Source organism: Charadrius vociferus, unplaced genomic scaffold (genome assembly GCF_000708025.1).
Source record: "Charadrius vociferus isolate BGI_N301 unplaced genomic scaffold, ASM70802v2 scaffold368, whole genome shotgun sequence".
In the NCBI taxonomy this organism is placed as follows: Eukaryota; Metazoa; Chordata; class Aves; order Charadriiformes; family Charadriidae; genus Charadrius; species Charadrius vociferus.
The window spans coordinates 751,337-762,978 of NW_009649714.1; the positions used below are offsets into that span (position 1 = coordinate 751,337).

The 11,642-nt window shown below is 41.6% G+C and overlaps 1 protein-coding gene across 1 annotated transcript in view; it reads right to left on the reverse strand.

The window, feature by feature from the left end:
• Positions 1-1,895: 1,895 nt before the first annotated feature.
• Positions 1,896-11,642, reverse strand: part of LOC104291489 (putative bifunctional UDP-N-acetylglucosamine transferase and deubiquitinase ALG13) — a gene marked incomplete at its 5' end in the record, with an annotated part of 10,364 nt that continues 617 nt past the window's right edge. The window contains 6 exons of the mRNA XM_009890726.1: positions 1,896-2,161; positions 3,533-3,716; positions 4,696-4,736; positions 9,642-9,764; positions 10,175-10,346; positions 11,418-11,473. Of these exons, the coding sequence (XP_009889028.1) occupies positions 1,896-2,161; positions 3,533-3,716; positions 4,696-4,736; positions 9,642-9,764; positions 10,175-10,346; positions 11,418-11,473 (842 nt within the window). The remainder of the gene's footprint in view (positions 2,162-3,532; positions 3,717-4,695; positions 4,737-9,641; positions 9,765-10,174; positions 10,347-11,417; positions 11,474-11,642) is intronic.

Here is an 11,642-nt window from a genome sequence, read left to right on the forward strand (position 1 = left end):
AACCATAACCGAACTCCAACTCATAGCCAGAGCATTTCTGCTCCAGTCTGAGCACTACACATTAGGACAAGCTGAATCTTGCTTATGAAGAGGAGAAGCAGGCTGAGTAACTCTGGTTTTCTTTTACAGCCCTAACTAGTATCTCAACTCAAGAGGAAAACTAACTGCAGGAAATAGAAAGGAGCTGCCATGAACTTCTGCTTCTGAAAAAGGTATTTCTAGCAAAACACTTGGCATTGATGGCTAAAGGTGGCGAGGGGGGAACCCACAGCAGACACCTCCACTTCCCACGCAAGTTCAGGGAGAAGAATTCACTGCAAGAAGTCAGCAGTGAAGTTACAACTACTATTAAGTCATCTGAAGCCAAAGCAAGTGATGGTTTTTGTTTTGTTTTTGTTTGGTTGGTTTTTTAAGAAAAAGCTTTTTGACATGTCTTGGATAGGTAGGGAGAAAAAAAAAGTGGGAAGGGAAGATGTAACTGAAAACTTAGACATCCAAGTCCATAGCTGTCGTATGTACACTCTACCTGGCTTCCCTATAGAAAGGGGAGATACTATGACTGGCTGAACTGCTGTTTGTGGGGGAACTGCTGTTGTGACACTGGCTGGAGTGGAGGCAGCAGAATTTGAGGAGAAGCCTGTAGCTGGAGCAGCATAAACACCTGTTGAGGTTGAGACTGCTGCAGAGTTCACCAACACCTGGAAAAGAGTCAGAGTATTAAGTAAACTGCCTCTGCAAAGAAGTAAAAGATTCATTAAGTGTCTTTGCTGGTTTTCAGGGCCTCTGGCACTGAGCTGGCATAACCCACATTCATTCCCTTGTTTGTTACCCCAGGACAGGACTATGCCACCAGGATGCCCCGAGGGCTGATGGCAGGGCCCAACTCACACCTGCTCCTTGTTCATTTTGTGTGTACAGTGCAAGTTTCTATCAAGGACAGAGCCTGTGCAGACAGTCATTTGAAAGAATTGCTGTTCACGTGTACAGAGTATTCAATGTTTTCTTCCTAAATTTATCAACAAAGATAAGCTTTCCACCGCACTTCATTCTCATGCTGAAAGCTTTTGCTAGTTTATCATAGAAGGCTGGAGCAGCCTTATCCCACACAAGACAACTACATTTCTTCAGTCCAGGCTGTTGGATGACTAATTGTCAGGAACATAACCTGCCAGTGATAAATGACCACTCATTTTCATGTGTTCAATGCTTTTATTATGTACTATCAGTGCAAACTAAACACCAAGACTACCACCATTTGTGCAACAGCTTTCACAAAACAAATCTTACAAACATACAGCAATATACAACAGATGAAAACAGTATTCTTACCCTTTCAAGAGACACGAAATCTAAGGGGAATGAGATTAGACAGGAGAAATACAGCTATTACAAATACGTGACGATTAGTGGCAAAGTAGTTTTGTTTTTCCGAAATCTGAGAAAGTCAACCTAGTTCAAATATTTTCATCCTCCAGTGACCCTGTGCCCAGTTTTCATCTGTACTTGTAATAGCAGCCTATTTCAGTGCTCAAACAAGAACCATGTGTCTAAGTGTTCCAGTGCAATCCCTCACAGAGGTACATGATGCAAAATTCCTTTTGTGATACCATATGTTTTTACACATACTTTATGTAGTCGAATTCAAGCTTTGTGTTCCCTGCACTATAGTTTGCATATACTCTTTTCCTATGCTTTCCTACATAATCGACTAAAACAACATCTTGTCAACTATCACTAGCATAAACCTAAAGAGAAACAGGAAATCGGAATGCAGTTTAATCAACTGACCCAGCCCACTAAGACGGGATAGCATTTACAAACCAATATTAACATATAGTTGACAAACAAGAAAGAAGAGAAACCAAGGGCAAGCAGGGAGCTTACAGCTCCCAGATTCACATTCCTTGAGGCACGTCATGAGGTGCAGGGTTAGGTGAGGCGATATAGCTGACTTGGTGCAGTGGTCCAGAACTTACAGCATTAGCAATTTGTGGAGAATTTCCAAATGGTGGATTTACTGGATGCCAGGTACTAACATAGCGATAGGCAGGTACTAAAGAATCAAACCCAGGAAGAGACTGCTGGCTGAAGGGATCCGACACGACTGGGTAATATACTGGCCCGTAGGACAGGGGTGGAGGCTCTACATTTTGAAAGTTACCTTAAAAAAAAAAAAAAAACACAGCACAAAATACACACGCTTACTATATTTTACCGTACCTACAGCCTTTTTATGCAGACTTTCGCTACTGTGAACACAACATTGTTTTGGTGGCCAAAAGGGAAAATACATTTAGACGACAGTTTTATGCCCATGTATGTCCCTCCTAACAGAGGGGTGAAAATAGTTTTGGGTCTTAAGTTAGACTAGAGGACAACTTGCTCATCTTCTTGCTAAACCCTGTGCAAGAATTGCTTAGCAGCCTTCTGCTTTGGAGTGGCAGCTTTTTCAACAGGAACTCAGGTAAAGAGCTAATAGATGAGTGTTGAGACACTGCAAGAGGTTGCCCAGACACATTCTGGATGCTGCATCCCTAGAGGTGTTCAAGGCCAGGTTGGACAGAGCTTTGAGAAACCTGGTCTAGTGGAAAGTGTCTCTGCCCATGGCAGGGGTGTTGGATGATCTTTAAGGTCCCTTCCAACCCAAACCATTCCATGAATCTATTCTATGATATTCTTCCCCTATTTGATCTCTGACCACATGACACTAATCTATGCAAAAAGGAGCACACTGGATGAACAGGCTGAAGCATTATCAGAGCAATAAGCTTCTATGCCTCTGAACAACAGTTTTGTTATGATGAGCTGCTTTCCAGCACTGACCATTTGCCATGTTCAATGGATTTTAATAAGCTAGACATCTGACCTTTTTGACATCTTTTTCCTAATTTAATACAATCCTCCTATTTATCACCAAGTATACCTACAAGCTTGTTACCAAGTTGCTAGGTAAAACTAAGTTTTGCTGTAAGTTTTACACACAGTAAGAGATGCACCTAGCAGTAATGGCTATTCAAGAGATAACAGCTCAGCCCGCTGAGCCCAATACCAAGGTTTGCAACATCTTCCTTTTAAAAATTCCTGTGGAGCTGAAGTACCGATGCTCAGGTGCTTGCCAAAGCTCAACTGTTTCCTTTACTTTAAATACCGACATGCTGTTTTGATACCATGACTACGTGCTTCTCAGTAAGCAGAGATTCCTTCACAGTTTTAGAAAAAGTTCTCCGAAGTTAAAGTTAGCATCCCTAGTACAGGCCTAGAACCAATTACTTCTTCCTTTTTATGGCTTTAGAAAACCCTTGACACATTGGTGGCTATACCAGTGTCTCTGACATACTTTAAGTAGTACCACAGATGGCAGAGAAACTTGTGAGAACCCCTTACAAGGTTTAGTCTATGTCCTCTCAACCTCACACTTCCTACAGGATAGCAAAGCTGCAGGCAAGCAGCTCGTATGGAGCAGTCATGCTCCGAAAACCTGTTCCCGCACTTCTCATCAGTTGTTTATGTGGTCTTATACTCAAATACTAACCATTTGCAGGTGCTTCCAAGGGAACCTGGTGGACTTCAGTTCGGCCAGCATCAGTGTAGAGCTGAGGTACTGACTGATCTAGGACAGGAGCTGGCTCAGCGTATGCTGGGTAAACTTCCACAGGTGATGGTGGCAGCACTGGCTGTACATACATCATGGAAGGCCAATAGCTCTGATGACAATACTTTGAGAAAAGGAAAACATACAAGGTCATGCATATAACCACATACTCTCCATTCCTCCTTCAAATCACTACTACTTTCTGATCTAAAGGTAGAAGTAGTGCATTTTTTCCTTCCCAGCCCCTAAAATACTACCCACACCAAAAGAACCCAACATCCCTGGAGGTGTTCAAGGCCAGGCTGGACGTGGCCTTGGGCAACCTGGTCTAGTGGGAGGTGTCCCTGCCCGTGGCAGGGAGGTTGTAACTCGATGATCTTCAAGTTCCTTTCCAACCTAAACCATTCTATGATTCTAACACAGCCTACCAGAAAATATATTGCAATACCTGCAGCAATAGCCACCTCAGTTCCCCATTACTGTTGTGTCAGAAATCTTTATGGAGAAAGAAGATTTCCACCTATCAACCTTCTCATATTCAAAGAGATTTTTTCCTATTTCTGCAGTTGAAGAACCTGACATTACTTCTTTTATTTCCCTAAGTGGCAGCACTGACACTGCATGTGACTGCTGGTGTAGCGACAACCTTCAACAGAGCAAGAGCTCCCAGAATACATAGGAATGGTGCTAACCAGTCTGAACACAGCTGTACGAGTCCTAGAAGACTCAAACCCACACATCTCTAAATGGTCTTTGAGGTTTTGTCTAAGTACACAATTTTTCTTAAGAATGGCTCAGGTTCCCCCCCTTATCTTCACAGAAAGAAGAATATTTATCCAACATCCTCCACAAAAACAAAAAGAAAAAACCCACCACCACAATCCAAAGTGAAAGAACTAAACATATATACTAGTGTGCTTCACATTTTTAAGCAGAACTTCACTTCCTGAGCTATACTTTAATCTCCATCAAGCAAGCCTATATCTATTAATAGTCAAGTCCACTGGACGCACATTTGGAAGTCTTAAATACATCAGTACATTTGCCAAGAAAAACAGCAGTTTTTACAGGCAATATACTACATTCATTTTAAAAGCACTTACTTGCAATCCCAGATTAAAATAGTACCGCAAGACCTTTGTATCTGAAATTAAAAGGACATGGCATTAAAGGGCAGAAGAGCATAAACTGAGAAGCAAGAGACATTTACACACATCAAGCGCATTTTATTTTAAGTTTCTCATGAGTAAGAGTATTATAGCACTATTAACATGAATAAGAGAATTTTAGCACTACATTTTCTATAAAGTTTTGAGAGTAAAGAATATATCTTGAATATAAGTAGTTGTTAAAACTAGGTTATCTCTTCAAATTAATCCAGTTTGATATTTGTGCAATAGTAAAGCATTTGTCTGACCAAAATATCCAATTTAAATTATTACATTAGCTTTAGTTTTGGTTTACTAATCTTGATTACTCAAGTGATAACTGTCAGCATTGTTACAAGTCTCCGCTGTCTAAGCAACTAGGACTTAAGCAATTCTGGCTTCCTATAAAGGCTGAGCTTTTTAGAGAAAGAAGTATTTTATCAAATAAGAATTTGACTATGAGCCCTAAATTAATTTGACTACTACAAGTACTCCCTCCCGTCCTCACTACAGAAATGAGAAGGACTTTGGAAGCACGCAGACAGGCAGGAGCAGCCTTCTCATACACCAGTGACAACTCACCCCCGGTGTACACACACTCTACATACATTTTGCAAATATCCTGACTGGGCTGGCATGTGAGACCATGGGCCAACTCCATAGAGACTCCAGCTTCACACTGCATCAACTCTGCCACCATCTACACCTTCAGAGCTTCGTTGAGCAACGACCACAGAGACGTGTCAATGGCAACAACACATGCAGCAATCCTAAGACCTTCCGACCTAGTTTTGGGGGTACCCCCCAATTGTTGTATCAAGTCAGAAAACACAGGGTGAGGAATGAGGAATATTTTCCTTCCTTCCCCTTCCTCACAAGGGTACTCAGCTCCCTGCTTTCTTGCAAGTAGTCTTTTACTTCTGTCTTCCATGTACTGAATAATTTGCCCCCAGGCAAATACATGATATGCTGAGAAGCAATCCCAGGTGCGTGAAGGAAATTTGAAACTCCTCTCCAAGAACAACAGGGTTCTGAACTTGGAAACACATATCCAACTGTCCAAAAACAGTGAAGCAGTTTTCAACATTTAAAGTTGGCCATTAAAAAAAGAGAAACCCATCTACCAAACGTGCACGCCTTCCCAGCCCTGCTCTTCTACGGAACTGTGTGTCGTATTTTGCTGCAGACAGGCACAACGCACACCCCAGTCCTGAAATGCACACGGATTTGTTCCTCTGTTGCTCTTGCCAATTCTCAACTCTCCTACTGTTCAGCGTATTTCATCGGGGCAACAAACCACACAGCTATTTTAGGAAGAGCACACAGATCCTTCCTTACGTCCAACAGCTGTAAGCTTACTCCAGAAAGCACTGGTGATTTGGCTGTGACGTTGGCCACAGGCAGTAAAATATTAAAAATAACCCAAAGGCTCACATCAATGCCAACTTCTCGTGATCTGGCTGAAACGGCATCTACATTTGGAACATGTGTTTTGGTTGGTTTGGTGGTTTTTTTTTTTTTAAAATATCTGATTTTGTTCTTCAATTGTTTATGCAAATCTGTGCAAAACAAGCTCAGAGCTGAATGAAACAGCTGCTTCATAGCAGCGATAACAGTACAAAGGAAGAGCTGGGAGACTGAAGCGACAAACTGATACTGGAAATATCGACGTCTGTGGAATGCTGGAACAGAAGCCAGTACAGTAGGAGACCAGTTTTTGTTTATGTTCCTCTTTTAGATGTCTCAAAAATCAAGTCAATCCTTGGTAAAACATGACACCCTTATGAAGCAACAGCTAAGGCAAAAAAAATCAAGCACCCTGACATGAAAACATAGCGACCATGCTGACTACTGATAAAAATGCTGTCTTACGACGCATCGGGACAAAAATCATGGTAAAATTTCTACTGTGCTGATGGGAAGCTCAACTCAATCCTGAACACTACTGCAGTCTCTGGAAGGCAGGCACATCAAGCCCTCTTTCATCAACAACTCCTTCAAACACAAGGCAGCCGGCAAGGGCAGCACACCTAAGGTCACCGCCATGTTAACAAACATGCTTCACAAGCCCTAAGCTCCACTAGAAAGAGATCCAAGAGACTCCAAAAATTGGAACTAAAGCAGATGGACCACAGGAATACTAAGGCACGTGGCAGGTTTTCCTCGCCATGTCCGGGACTTCAGTCTGTTGACAAGTCACACTCCCAGGCTACACCAGCCCAAACACCAGCCCTCCAAGTATCTTTAGCCAAGCGCACAGAACACAAGGTTAAGTAGACCCACGTACTTTACCCTGCATTACTCCAAAGCTTCTGGACTTCTTAACTCTAAGGCCATATAGATTGTACTACAGCAGCGTGACAGCGTAAATGTTACGTGCAATTCCTTTATTCACTACCAATCTTCGGATCCTTAAAAAAGTTTCTGGAGTCCTTCCCGGCATAGACATGGCCAACATTATGTGGAGTAACTCAGCTGAAGAACTACAGGCTCTGAAGAGGTTATTAATCCACATCCACTCCAGATTCTTGTCAGTACACTTAACACCCAATTCTCCCAAGTGCTGAAATCCTCAGATTAAGGGCATTCAACTAAGGTTGAAAACCATTAACTCCAATGCGCATAATATCATCGAGAGTGACACTACTGCAGCAGTAAAGTAGAAAACAGAATATTCAAGATTAATAAAACCAGGAATTGAGAGCACCTGCAAGAGAGCAGAGTTAGTACACAGCACATTAGCAGTACCTGTGAAAGCAGCAGGCCTTTGAGCAGCCATGCCACAGTGTTTAAAACCTGTCTTTTTCCAGATCAACTTCTGACAAGACAAGCATGGTACATGGTAAACACAACTGAAGGAACCCATAGCATTGCAGCCCAAAGTTGTTCTGCAACCTCCCAGATGTAGCTACCATAGATGTAGCTACTATACGTATCAAGAATAACTCTTTATCTTATCTGAAATTAGCCCTCTACTATTAGTACACTGAAGAAGAGAGTCCCACACAGGGACATCATCGTTACTTTAGATGGTAATACGTTGAATCAAGCATGAAAACAATTTGCATTACTAAAATATTTTATGCTCCATCTTCACGCAATATATTTTGGAATAGAAGCCAAAAGCTTTACATTCTGATGCAGTAAAAGCTACAAGTGCCAGACACCTGAAATACAGTTGGTTACAAGGATGCTGGGGTTTGGGATGTTTTTGTTTGTTTTGTGGGTTTTTTTTGAGGGAGTGTGGGGAGGAAATCAAGTCAGACAGTTATAGCAAAACTACACTTTTTAAAGACAGTGCAAAAAAATACTTGGATTTCACAGACCCTACCCATATGCATCCAGTTCTTTCCCTCCCTCACCCCTAAATGAAAAGCTATGCTCTCCACCAACAGAGAACATGAGAGATTCAGGAACTTGAACTAAAGGCAGCAAGTCTGATAAAATCATGTCATCTGCTGTATCTATAGATGGCTATTAGAATAAGCCAGCTATGATGCACAGACTTTCAACATAGCCAGTGTATGGGGGGGTATTTAAAAGCCTGTGTACTTCATAGTATCATAATGGCTGGAAAAGACCTTTAAGATCATCAGGTCCAAATGTCATCTAAACTCTACTGGACCCACTTTTAAACCATGTCCCTGAGCACCATATCTAGATGGCTTTTAAATAAATCCAAGAATGGCGATTCAACCACTTCCCCAGGCCGCCGCTTCCAGTCTTTGATAACTCTTTCAGTGTAGAAGTTTTTCCTAATATCTAACTTCAAGCAATGTGCAGATATACACCCACTACTTGAACAAGAACATGTACAACCAGCCAGTTTTGCACTGCTGCTCTTCAGCGTAGGCTACAGCTACTCTGTCCAAAACTATATACAACCACCAAACCTGATCAGCATCACAGAATAGATTTATCTGCCTGTTAAGATGTGTGCAGTGATGCAATGGTGGCACGCTTGAGCCTCACAGCATCCCCCTCCTAGAGAAAAACAAGTTGCATAGCATAACAGCAAGCAAAACTGTTATTCCTGTAGTGGAGAGGCACTTAGCTTGCGATAAGCACAGCAGACAGCTTGATCTTTTGGTTATTAAACAAAGGCCTGTGAATTACAGGCTCTATCTATGCCTTGTGAGCCATAAACATGGCAGAACACAGGGATAAATTAATAACAAAAATAAAAAGATCAAATATGTATACGCCTGTTGCATTGCTTACCAAGCTTGGCTGTCTGATGCAACCTTGCATGGTATGCCGATATTCTCAAATTGTAAGAGCAAGTTGACTAAAGATTACCACTTTCAAAATGACGTCCACATTCAGCCGACAAAGCTGAAAGCTGCTTCTTGAGCTGCTCTGCTGGTAGGTACTATGTTGGTCTTTGCACGCTTGTTGCTTAACAGCTGAAATGTACCTTAAACACTGTCAGTATATAAAAAGGTGATGCACCCAAGGAACAAAATGACCCTACACTTTATCCCTGTTTTATGATACCATAGAATAACATCTTGGAGCCATACAGGAAAACACCACAAAAGTCCACTCAACTGTGCAGCAGCATGACTGTATAAATACACAGATTTTTTTTCTTTTTTAATCAGTTATCAGAAAAAATGATTACTCCACCAAGAAGCAGTAAGATACAGGTCAAGCAAATTTCTTTAGGATGCTGTCTAAAGCTGCAGTAATCACATATTTGAGTCAGGAATGAACTTGCTATTCAGAATTGGGAATTAAAACATTTTTAGCATAAGCATCCATATTATTTCTCACTCCCTGCAAGCTGCAAAGAGCCATTTTTTCTTCACTACAGGTATGCTGTTAAGTTTCCATGGAGAACACAAGTCAGAAGCATGCCAACGAGCAGCAGTAGTAAATGCACAAAATACTGTCATTACCTCGAGGCAGATCACTGCCACTGGGATCACAAGAGTAAGGCGGAAGAACAGCACCAGCTTCTCCAACCTCACTGACTGGAGGAAGGGGAGCTGAATAAACTGGGAATGGCATCGAAGAAACTGCTACAATTAGAAGGAAAAAAAAAGTCAATTCAAATTTGCAATGGCATGTCAAATGAACAAGACACTAAGTTAAGCAATTAAGCTTGCACTTCTTTGTCATCTCAGTGCCCCTAAATACAAGCTTTAACAAAGTTTTCTTTAGAAATCACTTTAAAAGAAGTCCAGAAGAAATTTAAAATGGGAAGGTTCCACTCTCACAAGCCTTAACCGTATGTCTATTGGCAAGCTTCATATTCCAGTTAAGAATAAAGGTCTTTTTCAATCATTTCTCCATACTAGAAGGCAGGCCAGACTTTCCTTACATAACTGTCTGTCCTAGAGCAACAGGGAACAGAATGATCACTTTATGTGATTTAAATGAAGAGTCACTTCAAAAATCCAAGTCCATAGCCATCGTATGTACACTCTACCTGGCTTCCCTATAGAAAGGGGAGATACTATGACTGGCTGAACTGCTGTTTGTGGGGGAACTGCTGTTGTGACACTGGCTGGAGTGGAGGCAGCAGAATTTGAGGAGAAACCTGTAGCTGGAGCAGCATAAACACCTGTTGAGGTTGAGACTGCTGCAGAGTTCACCAACACCTGGAAAAGAGTCAGAGTATTAAGTAAACTGCCTCTACAACTGGCTTTGACAAAGATTATGGAAACACCACATAGTTCAAAAATTTTCACTTCACATTAATGCATTTTGGAAGTCCTAGCTGTAAAGGCAGCTAACTACCCCCGTTCTCTAAAACTTGGCTTTAAAATAGCAGTTTAGAGTTGCAGACACCTGCAAGGCATCTTCTCACCCTTCTGTTTTGCTTTTATTTACACAGAATTGTATTCTTTGCTACAAGATGCTGTAAGAGGCAGATAGAAGGACCCCACAAACAGACACTAACCAAGCAGAGCGGTCACCTCTCCGCAGGGCTACCACAGTAATGTACGAGATACTACCTTCTGGGGATAGCTGTAGGAAGCCGCTCCATCCTGAGGTGACACAGAGACTGGCCCTTCTTCCTGAAGGGATTCCAAAGCAAAGCATGGTCCGTTCAAGAGGCAAAGAAGTCACAAGGCACACACACACTCCACACCCCTAATTTTTTTTTTAAAATTAGTTTATGGACTATACACGGACACACAGAGGATCTTTCATAACTTGAGTGAAAGTGGTTTTATTCTGACATGCACAAGGCTGGCTTTCACACCCAGTGTAGACCACTACGTGACCCCAGATTAAGTCCGAGATTAAAAAAATAAAACAAAATTCCAAAGTCAATTCTATCAGAGGTGAGATCTCTCCAGCCTCACAGTGGAGGAATGAGACCAACTGGAGTAGGACTTGAAGGGTAGCATGATAAAAGCAAGAGCCGTCTGGAGCAGAAAAAGAAAAGTAAACAGCACTCAAATACATGCTTTCTCCTTGTGGAGGGGAAGGTGAAAAATCATTAATGTTTCTAGTACAATTCAGACTGTACTTGCAGACTCAGATAAAAACCTCACCATTTAGGGGGGAAACGGAGGGAGAATATATAAATGAAATCATCATTACTTCCTTCCAAAAAAAGTCTCTGAACTACTATGTTAGGCCTGCATCTAAGGACAGTTTCTATGAAGAATGCCACACACTTCAAGGATTCCTGATCTGAACAGACAGTGACTAAAGCTTACCAGGTTTGCTGTAGGTTCTGCTGAACTAAATACTGTCGCAGTTTCACAGTCAGGGTCTGGAGGGCATAGGCAAAATTAATTGAAAAAAAGCAGCATTAAATCTAATCCTTCACAAACTTCTAAAAAGGTCATAATGAGTGCATTACATTCACCAAGTGTTTTATTAGTAAAAACTAAAGTTTTAGTTACCTGGAGGTGCATAGATATATTCTTCATGAAATTTCC